Raw genomic sequence first — 21,721 nt, 5'->3', positions numbered from 1 at the left:
ACTCATTAGCTATGTAAGCTTGGGTAAAATATAGAATATTAGCTATTATTAGCAGTAACAATGAGATAATAAGTATACTTGTATTTAGTATAGCTCTAATATTCTTAAAAATAACCCTGGAACACAGATATTTTCACATTACATGTTAGTTTCTTTGTGTCCTAGAAGGATGGCATACACCCAAGCATTTCTGTGTTGTCTGCGGTGCATTCACTTCCATACACCGACATCCTTTCTCCTCACTTGGAAATCATCCTTTCCCTCTCTACTTGACTCTGCTCATCTCAAAAACAGTGACAGCAACACTGCATAAAAAGCTGGTTTCCTAGCTGCATGGTGGGAATGTGCAAGATCTGCATATCTAAGATAAATGATCTGTACCCAAGTTTTGATCTTTTTAACCTCTATAAACTTCTACTTTTTACAGGGAAACTAAGGGGACAAAATATACCATTATTTCTTAAACTTCTAAAACCACTATCTCTGTTAGATAAAATAAAATGTTATCTAAAATTACTCTCTGAGATGGTTGTTATTACTTTTAATTTATGAAAGAGAAAACAGAGATCCAGAATTGGGATATGAATGAAGTGCTCAAATGAAAGTCCAAAGCTTTTCATAGAGCTGCCTCCCAGTACAGCATCATCTCTCTATGATGGTTCAGAGATAGGCTGAGAACAAAAGAAAACTCTAGGCAATCTCATTTACTTCCACCACTTCTATTATCCCCACAGAACAACAGCTCTCCAATCTATACATCTACCACATCATTTGTCAAGATCAAGATCCATTTTTCTAAGTATAACTTATTTACTAGAAATCTCCATCAAAATGTCTCAAAGATATTTTAGACTGTCTCACCCAAACCTATTCCCTTCTGTTCTTTATAAAATTACTGGCACCACCTAGAACTCATTCCACTTTCCCCTCTCTCCCTCGGGCATCATGATCAGTGAGAGTCTCTCTCTTGCTCAAAACCATCCCCTTTTCTTTGACTCCATTCCATTTAGACCCACTTTGTTCAGCATAGTTACAACAATAATCCTGCCTCTAGGCTTATAATCTTCAAAATTCATTTTCTACCACCAGACTGATTATTTTTCAAAGCAAATTGTGATGTTTCTTCTTGCTTAAAATCATCTAACGGTTCCCCCACTGCTAACAAAATAAAGTCCAAAGTCCTTAACATAACATATAAAGCTTCTCCATATCTGAAGGCTATAAAATGTAATTGTTAACAGCATAAACTCTAAAATAAGACTGTATGGACTCAGTTTACAGCTCCACCGCCTACTACCTGTATGACCATAAGTAAATTAAATTCAGTCTCCTTTCTTGCAGCAAATGAGATAATACACTTAGGAAAGTGCTTGGCACAGAGTAAACACTCAAATAATAGCTACTATCTTTTTTACTCTGCCATTTGCCAGCTCCTACAGCCTATCCACTCCTTTTCTCATCCCACATATACACAATACTGGAGCCTCAGCACTTCATTCAGTCCCTCAAACAAGAACCCTCATCTTCTATGCCTCCACATCACTGCATACATATGACCTGGCCATCTTTTACCTATTGTGGTAAAATTGTACACAGCAGCATTAATTTCTTAAACTTTGCAAGTTAACAGAAGAAAAGATCACAAAGAAAAGGCAAACTCAAAGATCAAATTATACTTTTAAAAATTTTGGAGGGGCGTACCTGGGTGGCTCAGTCAGTTAAGCATCTGACTTCAGCCCAGGTCATGATCTCAGGGCAGGCTCCCTGCTCTGTGGGGAGTCTGTTTATCCCTCTCCCTTTGCCCCTTCCTCCACTCATGCTCTCCCTCTCTCAAATAAATACAAAAACATCTTGAAAAATAAATAAATTTTTGATGTATTCTTTAGTACAGCAATATTAGTAAATACTTTTGATAAAGGGTCAGTATTATTAAGACCTGTGGTATAAGGTCTAAAATTAAGGACTAATATTTATGTGTGCTTTGACATCTGGGGAAAACCCAGAGGGCCCTGAACAACCTAACTGCAAGTTCTCATCTTCATTCTGCTCCTGCAGATAATGCCCCTAGTCAGACAACCCTCTTTATCACAGGGAACAGGCACAGTTCCTGCTTATTCCTGAGGAGCAGGCTCCAATTCCCTGCCAGCCTGCAGAATTATGCAAAAGCTAGTCACATCTTCCTGTGGGAACCAAGGATCACTCCACACCCGTGATATGACAAAACTTGGCTTCCACGGCCTCAGTTTGTTCCTCTATTCCCTAGTGCGACCTCTAAATGGCCCCGCATTGTGTGCGGTGTCCCCTTCTCCTGGGCTGTTGAGTATATGTGATTAATAAGCTGCTGTTCATCTCATCTGTCCAGTGTCAGGTGTTATGTATTCAACCATCCGCATAACCCTGAAGAAGGTACTCCTCCTTCACCAACAAAAGGAAGAGAAGGGGAATAAAATAAGATCTGAGAAGCTCAAATTAAGATATATAACTGGGGACTAAACCAAGGAACTCAGTTCTTTAAAATACATTGTAAGAAAGCAAGTAAATATGTTGATATATAGTCCAAACATTAGAAGGGCAAGAGAGATTCTTCAAAGATCTTTATTTTTATTTCAGACATAGATTTACAACTGTGGTTATCGAGTTTCCCATCCTCCCATGGATTTGAAGGGAGGAAGGAAAGGTTGACAGTTGTACTTAGAACATTAAAAAAAAAAAAAAAAAAGGAAAGGTCTGAGCCAACCAGACAAAGAGTGAAGAAAACAAAATTCCTTCAGAGGAACAAAAAAATTACAACCAAGTCCTGAAATTCAGGAGCTGATCAAACCTCGGGTCGCCTGGGTGGCTCAGTGGGTTAAACCCTCTGTCTTCAGCTCAGGTCATGATCCCAGGGTCCTGGGATTGAGCCCCCACATAGGGCTCTCTGCTCAGCAGGGAGCCTGCTTCCCCCCACCCCTCTCTGCCTACCTCTTTGCCTACCTGTGATCTCTGTGTCTCAAATAAATAAATAAAATCTTAAAAAAAAAAAAACAAACTCTTGAAAAGAGAGCACTATAATTCTTAGTAAATAAATTTTTACCTAAGAATAACGATAAGCTTGCAGATAAAAGCTGAAAATGATCAGGATTTTGAATTATAGATGACACAGATCAAACATCTCAAAACCTCCAGACTTACTGCATCTCTACTGAGTGATCAAATAATAGGGGAAAGTCCTGTGTATGTGGTCAGTGGAGTGGAAGATGAATCAGAAACTCTTCCACAATTTTAGGTAATGTTCCTCTACTCTTTTCTACTGTGTGGCCTATGAAGAACTCCTTGCAAGTTTCCTTATTAAATGAGTTCATTAAATAGTGAGAAACGGTCTTTGATAGAGCAAGTTAGAACACCTGAAAGTCAAATGGATTTCCTTAAAAATGAACACTGTGCCATCACGGTACTCTTTTGAGACTCTGTTCAACCTACTCTGGGATCAGAATTCTCCAAATGTCTGAAGAAAGTGGACACAATTCAGTTATAAATCACTGAAGTGCTCAAAAGGGAAAAAAGGATATTCATATTGCGATAGCAAATGTCGACTCCACTCCTTAAAGAGAATTCTCCAAATCCTTTCTCCCTTTTCCTTCTCTACTAAGCAGAAATACAATTCATTTTGATAAACTCATACAAAAATGTCTCCTGCTTTCTACCAGGCACTATTTTTCTTTGTGCATGTTGGCAGGTATTAGGATCAGAGGTATCTCAAATTCCAGACAGTAAAAAAAGTATGTTAATGCTGGGATGCTGCCCGCTATCAGCTTTTCCTCATGTGCTGCAGGCAAGAGTGGAGCTGATGAAGCCATTCCTACTACACAGAACATGTCTCCACGAGGAGGCTACCGAAAGAAACGAGTTTCTCTATACACTTTCCAGTTTGATCAAGAGGCCAGATGATAAGCAAAGCAAATAATACTGATGAGCATGTGGAATCTGCACATCATGCTGGACCAACAGTGTAGAAACCAAACATTTACCACAGGGATGGGAAGAAATTAGTCACAATATCCAGAAAGATGACTGCTTGTGGCTCAATACTGTGGAGCAGTGATGCCTTATTTTTCTACAGAAGTTCTCAATTCCTTGGTTCTTTCAGTGTTGCAATAAATGTAAAGAGAAGAAAAGGCACACCTGGTGTAAGAAGATACCATCAAAATCCCCAGTATCCTGGCATGCACTAATCATCCAGATAAATACAGAATACTGAACTGTTGTAATTTTTCTTTAAATATGTTTTTACCATTTATTTAAAAGAGTAAAAAACCCACAAATCCAAAGTAGGCATTATCATTAACTAAAAAAAGAAAAGTTATGAATGATCATTTATCTTAAATTTTCAATTTCTTTCTCTCTCCTGAATCATTCCCCTTAGTCCATGAACATTCCTAAATTTTTTTCTATCTTAAAAAAAAGTACTCCTAAATAGTAGTAAAAATTTTGAGGCAGTAATGCCCATTTTTTTTCTTCTGTTTCACTACCAAGCGTTTTCAAGAATAATTTATACTTACTGGCACCATGTCCTACTTTTCTTTAGTCAACACTTACTGAGCATCTGATACAGTGAAAGTCAACCCCAGTGGCACATTCATATCATCTAGGAGGCTTTTTCTTTTTTTCTCAGAAGGGTACAAAGGCTCCAGGCCTCACCTGTAAGTGAAGTTTGTGTATCCATGTTTGTTTATAGACTCTCCAACTGTAATCTGCAGCTAGAGTTGAAAACCACGAGTACAGGGGCCCTGGGAGGCCCAGCTGGCTAAGTGGTGCCTTCTGCTCAGGTCATGAGTTCAACGCTGGGCTCCTTGCTCAGTGGGAAGCCTGGTTCTCCCTCTATCTGCCTCTACCCCTGCTTATGCTTTCTCTCTCTCTCTCTCTCTCTCTGACAAATAAATAAAAATCTTAAAAAAGAAAAAAAAAAGGAAACCACTAGTATAATGTATACCAGGCACTCTACTGCAATTACAGAGAGGAGCAAAACACAGGGCCTGCTCCTGAAGAACAAAGAAAGTAAGAAAATCAGGTAAACCAATTAAAATCAGTAAATGTTGTAACAAAGGTATATACAAATTGTTAAGGGAGCACAGATAGGCCAAGATACACAGGAATGAAGAAGTCTTTGGGTCTGCTTATTGAAGATGAGCAGTTTACCTCACAAGACATGACTGAAAGGCCATTTCTGCAAGAAAGAAAGCATATACACACTTTTCAGACTTGGGTAATCTGGCTTTTCTTTATCTTCTTCCTGCTCCAAACTCTAGTAAAATTGCCCTCTTAAAGGCCACCACTGGAAGGAAATAATAAAGATCAGAGCAGAAATAAATGGCATGGAAACTTAAAAAAAAAATCAATAGAATAAATCAATGAAATCAGTAACTGGTTCTTTCAAAAAATTAGTAAAATTGATAAACCTCTAGCCAGATTTACCAAAAAGAAAATGGAAAGGAACCAAATAAATAAAATCACAAATTAGGAGAAATAACAACCAACACCACAGAAATACAAATACTTACAAGAGATTATGAGAAACTATAGGCCAACAAATTGGGACAACCTAGAAGAAATTAATAAATTCCTACAAACATATAAATTACCAAAACTGAAACAGGAAGATATAGAAAACTTGAACAGACTGATAACCACCAAAGAAACTGAATCAGTACTCAAAAAACTCCCAAAACACAAAAGTCCAGGACCATATGTCTTCACAGACAAACTCTACCAAACATTTAAAGAATTAACACCTATTTGTCTCAAACTATTCCACAAAATATGGGCACCAGGGTGGCTCAGTGCCTTAAGCCTCTGCCTTCAGCTCAGGTCATGATCTCAAGGTGCTGGGATGGAGCCCCACATCAGGTTCTCTGCTCAGCAGGGAGTCTGCTCCCTATCCTACCCACCCCCACCCATGCCTGCCTCTCTGCTTACTTGTGATCTCTGTCTGTTCAATAAATAAATAAAATCTTAAAAAAAAATTTTTTTTCCCATAAAATAGAAAAGGAAGGAAAACTTCCAAATTCATTCTAAGGCCTGCATTACCCTGATATGAAAACCAGATAAAGAGACCACAAAAACAAAACAACAGAACAACAACAAAACCCCCCAAAGAACAAAACCTACAGGCCAGCATCTCTAATGAACATAGATGCAAAAATCCTCCACAAAATACTAACAAACCAAATCCAGCAATACATTAAAAAAAATCATTCACCACAATTAAGTGGGATTTATTCCAATCAGGTGGTTTAATGTACAAATCAATGTGATACATCACTAACACAAGGAAGGTTAAGGACCAGAAGATCATTTCAATAGATGCAGAAAAAACAGTTGACAAAGAACAACTTCCATTCATAATAAAAACACTCAACAAAGTAGGTTTAGAGGGAATACACCTCAAAGTAATAAAGGCCATGTACAAAAAACCCACAGATAGTACCATCCTGAAAGGGGAAAAACTGAGAGCTTTTCTTCGATGGTCATGAACAAGACAGAGATTCTACTGTCATCTTATTTAACATAGTCCTGGAAGTCCTAGCCACAGCTATCAGACAAAAAGAAACAGAAAGCATCCAAAAAGGTAAGGAAAAAGTAAAACTTTCACTATTTGCAGAAGACATTTACTCTATACAGAAAACTCAAAAGACTCCAGCAAAAACCTGCTAGACATGATAAGTGAAAATCAAAGTACAGAAATCTGTTGCATTTCTACACACCAATAATGAAGCAACAGACAGAAATCAAGGAATCAATCCTAATTACAACTGCACCAAAAATAATAGGATACCTAGGATTAAACTTAACCACAGAAGTAAAAGACCTGTACTCTGAAAACTATAAAACACTGATAAAGAGGTATACCTGGGTGGGTCAGTCAATTAAGAATCAGATTCTTGGTTTTGGCTCAGGTCATGATCCTGATCCAACCCCACATCAGGGTCCTCAATTAGAGCAGAATCTGCTTAAGGTTCTTTTCCCTCCCTCTCCCTCCCCCTCTGCTCCTCCCCCTACCTCATGCAAGTGCTGTCTCCTTCCCTCTACAATAAATAAATAAATAAATAAATAAATAAAATAAAAAACAACAACAATGATGAAACTGAAGATGACACAAAGAAATCGAAAGCCATTCCATGTTCATGGACTCGAAGAACACAAATACTGTTAAAATTTCTGTACCACCAAAAGTGATCTAAGCCTTTAATGCAATGCCTATCAAAATACCAGCATTTTTCACAGAACTAGAACAAAAAAAAAAAATCCCAAAATTTATGTGGAACCATAAAAAAGCCCTAAGAGCCAAACCAATCTTGAAAAGCAAAGCTAGAGGAATCACAATTCTGAACTTCAAGTTATATTACAAAGCTGCAGTAATCAAAACAGGATAGTCCTGGCACAAAAATACAGATCAACAGGACAGAACAGAAAACCCAGAAATGAACCCACAATTATGGGCAATTAATCTCTGACATAGCAGGAAAGGACACCCAGTGAGGAAAAAGTCTCTTCAATAAATGGTGTTGGAAATACTGGACATCCAAAAAAAAAAAAAAAAAAGAAACTGGACCACTTTCTGATGTCATACACAAAAATAAACTCAAAATGGATTAAAGACCTAAATGTGAGACCAGAAACCATAAAAATCCTAGAAGAGAACAAAGGTAGCAACTTCTTTTATATCGGCTGTAACACTTTCTTTTTATTTTTTTTTATTTTTTTGTAGGAAAACATCTGAAAGAAGTTTATTGAACAGTTAATCCTGCTTCACTCTGGGAACTTGGATTGGAGGGACAAGGTTTTTCATAAGTTACTTTAAATACTTTTTTTTTTCAATTTATTTATTTTCAGAAAAATAGTATTCATTATTTTTTCACCACACCCAGTGCTCCATGCAATCCGTGCCCTCTATAATACCCACCACCTGGTACCCCAACCTCCCACCCCCCCGCCACTTCAAACCCCTCAGATTGTTTTTCAGAGTCCATAGTCTCTCGTGATTTACCTCCCCTTCCCCAACTCCCTTCTCCTCTCTAACACCCCTTGTCCTCCATGATATTTGTTATGCTCCACAAATAAGTGAAAACACATGATAATTGACTCTCTCTGCTTGACTTATTTCACCCAGCATAATCTCTTCCAGTCCTGTCCACGTTGCTACAAAAGTTGGGTATTCATCCTTTCTGATGGAGGCATAATACTCCATAGTGTATATGGACCACATCTTCCTTATCCATTCGTCCGTTGAAGGGCATCTTGGTTCTTTCCATAGTTTGGCGACCGTGACCATTACTGCTATAAACACTGGGGTACAGATGGCCCTTCTTTTCATGGCATCTGTATCCTTGGGGTAAATACCCAGGAGTGCAATTGCAGGGTCAGAGGGAAGCTCTATTTTTAATTTCTTGAGGAATCTCCACACTGTTCTCCAAAGAGGCTGCACCAACTTGCATTCCCACCAACAGTGTAAGAGGGTTCCCCTTTCTCCAAATCCTCTCCAACACATGTTGTTTCCTGTTTTGTTAATTTTGGCAATTCTAACTGAACACCTTCTTTTTAAAGAGGGTCTTCTCGGTCATTCCAAAATTTAGGACTTGATAATACAGGGGAGCCCTGTTCCCGAGCTCAGCTTCTAGACCCTCCCAGAGGCTGCCCCGCTCCAAGGCATTTTCTTAAATCAGGATCCAATATGTCTCTTAAGTTTCTTTTAATGTATTATAGTTTCCCTCCATTTTGTTTAAATGTCATTATTATGTTGAAGAAACTGGGTTATTTGTCCTCTACGTACTGCTTAGCATTTGTTTTCACTTAATAAATTGTTATATTCCTTCCTTTAAAAAAAAAAAAAAGGTATGTCTCCTGAGGCTAGGGAAACAAAAGCAAAAATAAACTATTGGGACATCAACATAAAAAACTTCTGCAGGGCAAAGGAAACAATCTGTAAAACTAAAAGGCAATCTACAAAATGGGAGAAGATATTTGCAAATAACATATCTGATAAAGGGCTAGTATCCAAAATATATAAACTTACAAAACTCAACACTCATAAAATGAATAATCCAAAAAAATGGGCAGAAGACATGAACAGATCTTTTCCCAAAGAAAACATATAGATGGCCAGTAGACACATGAAAAGATGCTCAATATCACTCATCATTAGGGAAATGCAAATCAGAACTACAATGAGATACCACCTCACACCTGTCAGAATGGTTAAAATCAACAACACAGGGAACAACAGGTGTTGGTAAGGATATGGAAAGGGGAACCCTCCTGCATTGTTAGTGGGAATGCAAACTGGTGCAGCCATTGTAGAAAACAATATGAAGGTTCCTCAAAAACTTAAAAACAGAACTGCCCTTTGAACCAGCAGTTGTATACTGGGTATTTACCCAAAGAATATCAGAACACTAATTCAAAGGGATACATGCACCCCTGTATTTATAGCAGCATTATCTACAACAGCCAAATTATGAAAACAGCCCAACTGCCCAAGAGGTTGACAAATGGATAAAAAAGATTTTTATATTTGTATATGTATATGTATAAATGGAATATTACTCAACCATAAAAAGAATGAAATCTTGCCTCCTGCAATGACATGGATGGAGCCAGAAAGTACTATGCTAAGCAAAATACGTCAGTCAGAGAAAGTCAAATACCATATGGCCTAACGATATGTGGAATTTAAGCAACAAAACAAATGAGCAAAAGGAAACAAAAAGAGAAAGAGAGAGAGGCAAATCAAGAAACAGACTCTTAACTATAGAGAACGAACTGACGGTTACCAGAAGGGAGGTGGGTGAAGAGATGGGTTAAATAAGTGATGGGGATTAGGAGTGCACTTGTGATGAGCACTGGGTGGTGTTAGTATGAAATCACTATCCCGTAAATCTGAAACTAATATTACACTGTATGTTAACAACTGGAATTTAAATAAAAACTTAAAAAAAAAAAAAGAGGTTATCAGTGATCTCCCATCCCACTTAGTCGGCCTTATCTGCAGTTTTCCTATAAAATGTATAATAACAGAATTACTCTGACAATTGCGAGATTAATTAATATAGTATACATAGTGGCATACAGCAGATAAAATTTGTTTTATATCCCCGTACCTTAAGTACAAACTATATTCCTTTTAATCTCTGTAATACTGGTACTGCTCCTTCTGGAACTCCTCAAGTTCTGTAAATGAGCACATACTCTGTGCTACATATATACTTCCACTTCAACAATCATCCTGCACCTCTTCCTCTCCTTCTTTTATTTTCTAAATAATAGTATATCCAACAGTATATACTCTCTGACACCTCTCCTCTTTGCTATGTCCAAGCTTCTCCTAAACGTCTTATCCCATTTTGTGGCTTTAACCCACAACAGGGGATTCTCAAATCTATATAAAATGTCTAGGCCTGACCGTTCTTTCCAGGCTCCATTTCTTTTTTTTTTTTTTTTAAAGATTTTATTTATTTATCAGAGAGAGAGGGGGGAGAGAGCAAGCACAGGCAGACAGAATGGCAGGCAGAGGCAGAGGGAGAAGCAGGCTCCCTGCCAAGCAAGGAGCCCGATATGGGACTCGATCCCAGGACGCCGGGATCATGACCTGAGCCGAAGGCAGCTGCTTAACCAATTGAGCCACCCAGGCGTCCCACCAGGCTCCATTTCTATTCCCTATCTTCTAGGCAAGTTCAAAGAGGTATTTGGTGGGCATCTCAGACTCAGTATAACTCAAATCAAACTCAACATTATTCTTCCCAGCTGTCCACCTTCTTCCTGAATCCCCTAGCTGTTAGTGGTGGTATCACTTCTCAGTTACCCAAATTTTAACATTCAGAGTTACCCTGATTCTCCCATTTCTCCCTACATTCATTCACCAAATTCTGTTGATTCCAACTCCGAAATCTGTTAGCAATCATATTTTTCTTAGTGTCTTGTGAAACTACTTTAAGCCAGATCTTAACACTTAACCCAGGTTTCCATTGTTCTTACTAGCTCCAATCTGTCTAGACCCATGGTTCTCAACCACGGACAATTCTGTCCTACAGGAAAACATTCTGATTATCATTACAGGAGGGAAGAGGGTACTACTGGTACCATGTGGGCCAAGGATGCTATTAAACATCCCACAATGCACAAGACAGCCCTCACAATGTTATCTGGCCTCAGATGTCAGTAATGTTGAGGTTAAGAAACCCTCTACTAATTTAACAGAACAGTTCACCTTTGCATCTCTTACTTACAAAGTACCTGATATAACTTATACTTTGTTTTGTTCCCAGTTTCCTATTTCCTATTTCCACAACACAGAGCCTGTGTTGTGCTCTGGCAGGAGCTTGTACCCCAACTGATGTCTACCATCCTCCTAGGTACAAGTAATTTTTCGATCTCAATTTCTATGAACTGACTACTTTTTGATGCTCTACCATACATATACATATATATACACACAAACACATATAAAATATATCTGTGAATCCATAATCTTACCCTTGTGTCTACCAAACAGGTAATCAAATCACCAACCTTCAGTGAGTTTAAAACCTACTCTATGGTCTTACTACTGCTACTCACAAATATTGCAGTTCTCCTTTCCTTCCAAGCCCTCCGAAATTAAGTTTATAGATGAAACCTGCTTCAGCTAACTGAAACCTGGGCAGAATGTAGTGAGCTCCAAATGTATGTGTGGTGGGGGAGGAGAAACTTTATAAACCAGTGTGCTGGAGTGCCTAGTGGCTCAGTTGGTTAAGTATCTGACTCCTGATTTTGGCTCAGGTCATGATCTTTTGGCTCAGGTCATGATCCCAGGGTTGTGAGATCGAGTCCTGCTTAAGATTCTCTCTCTCTCCCCGCTCCGTCCATCCCCCTCAATAATAAATAAATAAATAAAAATTTATAAAATGAAAATAAAAATCAGTGTGCTTGCTATTCACCACATTTCCTTCCCACTGTTGCCAGGACTTGGGAAGAAAGTTTAAGATTTGTTTCTGTTTTGATAAATATAACATGCTACATTTTGTAAACTTAAGGTGTATAGCATTTTACTTTGATACATTCATATATTGTAATATGACTGCCATTAACGCAATACTTACCATTACTACTACTTTATATCATTACAGTATATATATATTACATTGCTGTCTATACTCATTATACTGTACATTACATCTCTATGGCTTATGTACTACTTATTACCCTTAAATACCTTTGTACCCTTAAATTTGTACCCTTAAATACCATCAATATTATACCTCCAACTTCTGTTTTTTGGTGGGTTTCTTTTGCTCTTTTTTAACAGGTTTGGCTTTTTTAGATTTCACATATAAGTGGTATCATACAGAACCTATCCTTCTCTGACTTACCTTCTTAGCACAATGTGTTCAAGGTCCTTCCATGTTGTCACAAGTGGCAAGATATTATCTTTGCTCATGGCAGAATAATATTCCACTGTGTATACATACCAAAAAGCCCAAGTTTACAATGAAAACCTCCAACAGCCCAAAACTCTGAGACTTCACTAAGCAGGACCTTTCTGGGGCTGACCCACATTAGACATATTATATAGAATAAGGAAATGTCATATAAAATTCCCTTCCCAAACCCACTCATGCTAAGATTTTAGGTTGTTAGTTGTCACATTATATCCTTGCTTACCTTGATTCACAATCAATGTAAGAGGCATAATTTAATGCACCACTAAAAAAGGGAAATGCTACTGATTAGTATCATAAGCCATTGATTGTACAATGCAGCCTAATTCCAGAGATGTAAAATATGGAAAACTATGGGTACTGAAGTAAATTAAGTATGATATATTTGGTAAAAATACAAATGGAGAGGTAGTTTTTGAAAATTATTTCCATTCCTTGTCTACACAAACATAGTAAACTAAAACGTGTAAGGAAAGTTCTATCATTAGGTCCACAGTGAAACATGTAAGTATCATAAGAGAAAGAAGGTAAAGATTGTACATCTAACCTTCAAAACAAAATTTGTGAAATTCTCCTTTTCTGACAACGATAGATGGTTGTATGGAATCACTAGTTTTTTCTGAAATGCAATAAACTTCTGCAGTAAGTTACTGCTTCAGGCAATCAGGCCTTTAGGTCAGATCACAGAACCATATGTCAAATTTTCCCATCATGCTTTTCAACTTTAAAAACTACTTTGCATTCTAAGTGTTTTTATATTCCATGTTTTTACATTAAAATGCAATATTCTATGTATCTAACTATCCTTATTTTATGCAGAAATGGCTCCCAAAAGCACTGAACAAGTACTACTAATTTGCTTTAATGTGCAGTCTGAAAAACTCCACTAATGGTACAGCAACCATCAAGCTTCTGTTTGCTGTAGGAATTTTTACACTTTATTGGTGCAATGACAATTCATTTATCTACTGAATGAAACGAGGAATGAATATTTTCTATATTAATAGCTTAATGGTTTAGTTTACTTTTTGGTTAGTAAGAACACAATAAATTATGTAATTTATGTAAATTATGTAATTATGATGGCAACTTATATTACTTTCAAACATGAACAAAATTTCTGAAACTAAATTATGACTGTGTAGTGAGGGAGAACTATATAAACTACATATGAAGAATATTTAGCATGTGTAAATGATTTGAACTATAGCCAGTATCATCACCTGTTACCTTAAAGAGCACCAAAAATTTCATTCAATTATCTAAATCTTTAAAATCTAAAGCTTTATTTAGAAATGAAAATTTAGGTACACTAAATTTTCCCTCAAGATCTTTACTTCATATTCTACTTTTTAATTTTTTAAATTATTATACTTTTAAAAATATTTTATTTATTTATTTGACAGAGAGATAAAGAGCACGAGTAGGCAGAGTGGTAGGCAGGCAGGCCCTCTGCCAAGCAGGGAGCTTGATGTGGGGCTCAATCCCAGGACCCTGGGATCATGATCTGAGCCAAAGGCAGCTGCTTAACCGAATGAGCCACCCAGGCACCCCCCTACTTCTTTTTTTAAAAAACAATTTATTTATTTATTTTTTTAATTAATGAGAGAGAGAGAAAGAAAGCAGAAGCAGGAAGGGGAGAGGGAGAGACAGAATCCCAAAAAGACCCCTCACAGAGTTGACAGAATGCTTGATCTCAGGACCCTGAGATCATGACCTGAGTGGAGTCAGATGCTTAACCAACTGTGTCACCCAGGCACCCCATATGCTACTTCTACTTTTCATAAAACTGTTTTTAATTTTGTGAATTCATGATTCCTTTGTTCATTCACTCATTGAACCCTTTTGTCACCACATGCAGCATAATGACAGATGCTAAAGATACTTCTGCATGTAGGAATTCCATCAGAACGAGAGAAAAAAAGTAAGTTAAGCAGATAACTATTATGCAAAACTGTATTTAATACTAATGAGATGTCGGGGTGCCTAGGTGGCTCAGTAGGTTAAGCGGCTGCCTTCAACTCAGGTCACGATCCCAGGGTTCTGGGATCAAGCCTTATGTCGGTCTCTCTGCTCAGAAGGTTCTCCTTCTGGGAGAGAGGGTGCGTGGTTCTCCCTCTCCCTCTGCCTGCTGCTCTGCCTGCTTGTGCTCTCTCTGTCAAATAAATAAAGAGTATCTTAAAAAAAAAAAAAATACTGGGGCGCCTGGGTGGCTCAGTGGGTTAAGCCGCTGCCTTCGGCTCGGGTCATGATCTCAGGGTCCTGGGATCGAGTCCCACATTGGGCTCTCTGCTCAGCGGGGAGCCTGCTTCCTCCTCTCTCTCTCTGCCTGCCTCTCTGCCTACTTGTGATCTCTCTCTGTCAAATAAATAAATAAAATCTTTAAAAAAAAAAAAAAACTAATGGTATGTTATAGCCAGTCATGTGATCTGACATAAATCCTGAGGGATACCTAAGATTCTCATCAAAGAGCATAGACCAGGAAACAGTTCCAATACTCCAAGTGGATAAGAAGTCATCAGCAGAAAAAAAAAAACAAAACAAAACTTAATATGTGTTTACCACATGGTGGATATCATTTACACGTATCTCCACATTTCAGAGGAAACTGAGGCTGAGAGGTTACATACTTTACCTAAGGAGCTAGACATGGACTAGTATGCAGGTCTCTTTCAATTCACAGCACGATTAAATAACAGTGTATGTACTGGAGTCAGAACTATTTAGGTAAGAATGGAATACAAAGCCATGAATACTATTTTCAAGAGTTGGGCTTCCTTGCAAAGGCAATGGAGTATCCAGCAACTAAAAGTTTGGGAATAATACAAAAACAACATATTAAAACATGGCTTAGATACAGGAAATTGGAAGAATTAGTCTAGGAAGTTTATAATAAAAGCCTAGCAGTGGCAAATACAAGGGAAAGACCAGCTGCAAGACAGTCTTCTTCTTCTTTTTTTTTTTTTTTTAAGATTTTATTATTTGACAGAGAGAGAGAAATCACAAGTAGACAGAGAGGCAGGCAGAGAGAGAGAAAGAGGAGGAAGCAGGCTCCCCGAGGAGCAGAGAGCCCAACACGGGGCTCCATCCCAGGACCCTGGGATCATGACCTGAGCCGAAGGCAGAGGCTTTAACCCACTGAGCCACCCAGGCGCCCCTGCAAGACAGTCTTCTGACCCTACTTTTCCTCCCCTTCCTTAACCAAATAGTTACAGAACAGGTGCAATCAATTCGCATTCTGTTCATACAGTAATTTTGTTACTGAACAACAGTAGTTAATAACAAATAACAACAATTAGTTTAATAGTCTGGTCAACTGAGAGGTAAAAACTAAAAATTGATATAAATGGAATATCTTTTCAAGCAAAAAATAAATTACTTGCATAAGACAAATTTTGATGATAGGAGTGACAAGAAAATTCAGAAACAGACTGAAAATTCAGAGCTCAAGAAGACAAAGGTTAAAATAAAGCTGAAGTTAAAAATTTGGATGACCAGAAAAATGGAAAAAGATAAAGAGAAAAATGAGCAGAAAGAGATTTCTGATCCACTCTGCATAGGAGAAAAGGGGAGAGGAGTTTATGAATTTACTTTTAGGAAAGTTCCATCTGAACACATCTCATTAACTGTCTCCTGTTTAAAGAACCACCCAATAAAAATGTGTGACTAGTGATCAGAAGAGAAGTCAGTGCTGAGCTATGGACATGAGACACATTCACAAAGATATAAAAGATGAAGCTACAGAAATGGATAACTCATATCACTAGGGAAAGGTAAGAGGGGTTATAAGGAAAAAAACCAAAAAGATCCTTTCCAACCAATAACTAAATGTCTTCCTTCTGGAGCTTTGGAGTGACTTCCCTCTGTAAGGAGGGGTGTGAAATGGAATCATGCTTCTGCTTTTAGCCTTATTCCACAATTTCAAATTCACAAAATTGCTTTACTGTACAATGTGGCTGACCCCAGGAATGGAAAACATAAACTGTTTTTTGGCCTAGAGTTTCTAAACTATGTAAAAAGATCTGTGGGACATGCTACAACAAATGAGTAACTTCAAAGCATTTCACTGTGCTTCTTCAGATAATATTATTTTCTATTAACCTATAACCTGGCCAAAGATGAAAAGGTTATTAAATTTCATAGTGGTATCCTCACAAAGCATTTATACGTGATTTTAAAAAGCAAAGATGTTATGCTAGATTAATTTCTAAAAAGCTTCCTACCTTAGAGCATATATGAAAGTATGCCAGTAGCACAAAATTTTTAAATGTGTTAAATAATAAACTTTGTTCCAAAATTATCAAACCCAACACTAAATTTAGAACCCAACACTATTTAATGTTAGGTAGCTACAATTTTTATTAAAAACAAAAAGAACTATTGTTTCTCCTTTTTCAATATAAGCTGTCAACAAATTAAAATCAAAGCTAAACCCAGAAAAGGTTACTATTATCAATTCTTAAGGGTTAGAGCACCAACTTTGGATTCTGACAAACAGGATTAAATACCACCTCCACCACTTCCTAGCTAGGTGTCCTTAAGTGAATCACTTAAAGCTTCTGAAACGTTAATTTACTTTTCTGTGAAACTGTAATTATAAAACCTACCCTCAAACTTACAACTTATTTTCAAATGTATCATCAAGCCACCCAGATAAAAGTATGGGTACTATGTAAGTTAACAGCTTCCCTTCTTCAGATCTTCAAACAATAATGGGAATTCCAATAGCTTACAGGTATTTAAAGCTTATTCTGAAAATTACAAACAAGGTGGCAGAAAAAGTAACACGATTTAAACATTAGATTAGGGGTGCCTGGGTGGCTCAGTGGGTTAAAGCCTCTGCCTTCAGCTCAAGTCATGATCCCAGGGTTCTGGGATGGAGCTCCACATCTGGCTCTCTGCTCAGCGGGGAGCCTGCTTCCCTTCCTTTCTCTCTGCCTACTTGTGATCTCTGTCAAATGAAAAATAAAATCTTTTAAAAATAAATAAATAAATACACCCAAAAAACAAATAATCCAATCAAGAAATGGGCAGGGGACATGAACAGACATTTCTGCAAAGAAGACATCCAGATGGCCAACAGACACATGAAAAAGTGCTCCATATCACTCGGCATCAGGGAAATACAAATCAAAACCACAATGCGATATCACCTCACACCAGTCAGAATGGCTAAAATCAACAAGTCAGGAAATGACAGATGCTGGCAAGGATGCGGAGAAAGGGGAACCCTCCTACACTGTTGGTGGGAATGCAAGCTGGTGCAGCCACTCTGGAAAACAGCATGGAGGTTCCTCAAAATGTTGAAAATAGAACTGCCCTATGACCCAGCAATTGCACTATTGGTATTTACCCTAAAGATACAAACGTAGTGATCCAAAGGGGCACGTGCACCCGAATGTTTATAGCAGCAATGTCCACAATAGCCAAACTATGGAAAGAACCTAGATGTCCATCAACAGATGAATGGATCAAGAAGATGTGGTATATATACACAATGGAATACTATGCAGCCATCAAAAGAAATGAAATCTTGCCATTTGCGACAACATGGATGGAACTAGAGTGTATCATGCTTAGCGAAATAAGTCAAGCGGAGAAAGACAACTATCATATGATCTCCCTGATATGAGGGAGTGGTGATGCAACATGGGGGCTTAAGTGGGTAGGAGAAGAATAAATGAAACAAGATGGGATTGGGAGGGAGACAAACCATAAGTGACTCTTAATCTCACAAAACAAACTGAGGGTTGCTGGGGGGAGGGGGTTTGGGAGAAGGGGGTGGGATTATGGACATTGGGGAGGGTATATGCTTTGGTGAGTGCTGTGAAGTGTGTAAACCTGGTGATTCACACACCTGTACCCCTGGGGATAAAAATATATGTTTATAAAAAATAAAAAATCAATTAAAAATCCAAAAATAAATAAATAAATATTAGATTAAAAACACCACCTTTTAAAATTCTATTTGATTCTATATCCAATCTACTCCCGAAAGATTAAAAGAACATTTAGGGAACTAAAGTGAAGAGTGTTAGAATTTCACTTCACCAGTTACTTGAATTTAGCCCAGAAATTTGGTCAGTCTTATTCTTAAGTTACTAAATATGGTAATGAAATATATATAAAAATATCTACAAAATAGTCTTACAAAACTCAAAATAGAAACAGAAACACCAAATTCCTTCAAATTTGAATTCATCCATTTACTATTAAACCACTGTGTACACAAGTTTGGAGAATAAGATGCCCTCCCCCTCCCCCATTACAGAGTTTTGTACCCTGAGAATGCCAGATAACGAGGAACCCTGTCATCTCATTCTGAAAAAAATGTGCTATTTTAGAACAACATGGGGCAGGACTACATTAACTCCCATACCCAGTACTCTCTCCACAGCCAGATTCTAGCCACTTAAACTACTAACCACTATTTTAGTATATTTTATTTTAGAATAAAAACATGACAATCCCTTTAAAAACTTTTTAGCACTAGTTTTAAACGTGTGTGCACACAACTGTGTACATTTTCGGTTATCAACTCCTGGTTATTTACCAATACAACACATGTGAACGCTACACAGCAACTTTTGTATACACAGGGATCTCCTACCAGGTCTGTGAATTACGGAGAATCTTGTTCTTTTATTATCACTTTCACCAAAGACCACAGAGGAGGGAAAAAATTGGATTTCCAAAACTGAAGAGGCCGCCGACTTCGGCATATTCACATTGGGAAAGCGATAAAACATCATATTTCGGTGCAAGTTTACATTACAGGATATAAAAACACTTGGAGCAGAAAGTTCCAATTGAAAATACCCCCCAGGCTTACATTAGGACTTCTTAAACACCATTAAGGTGTGTTTCCTACATGGCTGTACTGCTTTGGAACTTAAAAAAAAAAAAAATGAACACTGTGAAATTAAGAGTGGACATCTCAAAAACTGTAACCATCTTATTCACAGATTATGTGTCAGTCACTTCTGAGTTTGTGAAACGTCCAGGCCTTCCCGGAAAATACTTAAAATTAGTAGGGTCCCCCACCTCCCCTGGGAATGGGCCCTCACAGAAGCCAAGGGAAAAGGAGAATAAGAGAATTAGTTCTATAATCAGATTTCTCATTTTAAACGCCTGAGAATTTAAGTCGTTCATCTGGTTTCGACGCTGTCACAGCACCGAAGATACAGCAAAAGGAGTTGCACAATCTCCCCTCATTCAGAAGTCCTAGCAGGACCGTGAAGCGCCACCAAATCGGCCCCCAGAGGGGCTCGTGCCAACCACGGCCGAAACCAACTATGGGGAGGGGGTCTTTTTGTGAACAACTCCGCTGCCTCCCAGGAACACGGGAGCTGCAAAAGCCTACAGCTAAAGCCGAAAAAAGAAACGGGGGGGGGGAGGAGAGGGGGAGGGAGGGAGAGAGACTTCCACCGGGAAAGGAAAAAATCGTAGACAACCAGAAAAGGAAGCATTTTGTTTCTGGGAGGGGGCGTAAAAGGGAGAAGTGAAGGTCTGCTTCCTAAGCGGTTTTTTCCCCCTTACCCCTACTGTCTCCCGCCAGGCCCTCGGGCTCACCACCGCCCTTGGGTCGCTCCCAGGCCGGGACCGGGACCTCTCTTGCAGTCCCCAGACCCGGCGAAGGGCCCCACGGCCCAGGCGGAACGAGAGGGTCCCCAGCGGCCACCGCCCTCCGCGCCCCCCGCCCCCGCCCGCCGCGCCAGGCGCCGCCGCCCGGCTCCCACTTCCTATTTTCAGAGCACACACCCTACATGGAGCCGAGCGAAGCGAGCAGGCCTGACAGAGACCTGCCCCCGCGCGGGGCCTCGGGTGACTGACAGGGGCAGGCACTAGGGCGCAGCGACGAGAAGAGGAGGAAGGGCAGCCGAGGGCACAGACCGATGCCCTTTCTGGGCGTCCAAACGCCGGGCTGATACGCCGGGGCTCTACTGGCTCCCCGACGACGGACTCCGCCGCCTCCGCCACTCTTACCTTCTCCTCATCAGACAACTGCTCGTCCAGATCCGCCATTTTCCTTCTGGCGACAAACCGCGGCGGCGGCGGCGGCAGCGGCCACCTGACTTCCCCCTTTCCGTGCGGTCCTCCGCGCCGCGCGCCTCCGCCAAGGGAGGGGCCCACAGCCCAGGCCGCCGCGCACGCGCCCGGGGAGCCCCGCCTCTCTCTAGCCGGCCCGTGGGGTCGACACGCGGCTGTGCGCGTGCGCGGGAGGCTGGACGGTCTGGGAGGTGGGGGGAAGAGTGGCCTACCGCCGCCTGCTGCAGGCTTGTCAGCATCCTGAGTATAGGATTCTTTCTCCACTAGTGACCATATGGACCCAGTCTGCGACGAGTACATTCTGAGCCCTTGATTATGTTCCCATCAAGCCCTCAACTCTGCCAGCTAAAATGTGAAAAAGTGTACGAATAGAAGCTTTTTAAACAATCTGTTTTTTAAAATTACTGGAAAAATATTCAGTTTTCATTAAAATATGTACACACAGCCCAACCCATAATTGGAAGGTTGCTCTTGGTATATTCGTGTATTCATTTAAGAAATATTTATTGGTCCTTTATTGTGTGTCAGGTACTATGTTAGTCCCTGAATATACAACGATAAGTAAAAACAAGAGAAACCACTGTTCTCAAGAGGATCACTCTTCCCTAAACAAACACCGAGCAGCTGGGGAAGGCACTGTACTATTACAGGGGAATCCAAAGTTATGTTAGACATAGATTCTGCTTTTCTGAATTTAATTGCTAGATTAAATACAGAGAGCCCAGTAAAATTTGAATTTCAGACAAACGATGGATATATATTTCACGTATAAGCATGTCCCATGAAGCATTTGAGATATACTAAGAAAAAGTGTTCATTGTTTTCAAATTGTATTGGAATCCATTACTTTTATTTGCAATATCTGGGAAGCTTACTTGTGACACTTTAAGTTGAGCAAGTGAGTGAAGATATAGTAAAAGCTGTATTATGAAGTGTCCAGGAATTTTGTTAAAATGCAGTTACTGATTCAGTAGGTCTGTGATGGGGCTGGAGAATCTGCATTTCCAAGAAGCTCCCAGGTAATGCCAATGCTATAGATCACACTTTTTAGCATGGCCTTAGAATTTATTAGATAGGACTTAAGACTTTAATCATTGTGTTGCACACCTAAAACTAAATCAATGTTATATGTCAACTGCATCTCAGTTTAAAAAATATCTTTAAAACTTCATTCAGGGGGCACCTGGGGTGGCTCAGTGGGTTCAGCCTCTACCTTCAGCTCA

At 39.2% G+C, this 21,721-nt stretch overlaps 1 protein-coding gene across 1 annotated transcript in view; it reads right to left on the bottom strand.

The window, feature by feature from the left end:
• CAPZA2 (capping actin protein of muscle Z-line subunit alpha 2) overlaps positions 1-20,748 on the bottom strand; it is a 62,383-nt gene extending 41,635 nt beyond the window's left edge. Inside the window, exon 1 of the mRNA XM_004741917.3 lies at positions 20,436-20,748. Coding sequence (XP_004741974.1) covers positions 20,436-20,474 — 39 coding nt within the window. The 5' untranslated portion in view covers positions 20,475-20,748. The remainder of the gene's footprint in view (positions 1-20,435) is intronic.
• Between the last annotated feature and the right edge of the window lie 973 nt (positions 20,749-21,721).

This window comes from Mustela putorius, unplaced genomic scaffold (genome assembly GCF_011764305.1).
Source record: "Mustela putorius furo isolate JIRA1106 unplaced genomic scaffold, ASM1176430v1.1 tig00003845_pilon_pilon_pilon, whole genome shotgun sequence".
In the NCBI taxonomy this organism is placed as follows: Eukaryota; Metazoa; Chordata; class Mammalia; order Carnivora; family Mustelidae; genus Mustela; species Mustela putorius.
Note: the sequence above shows the minus strand (reverse complement) of the source record. Positions and strands in the feature narration are given on the sequence as shown.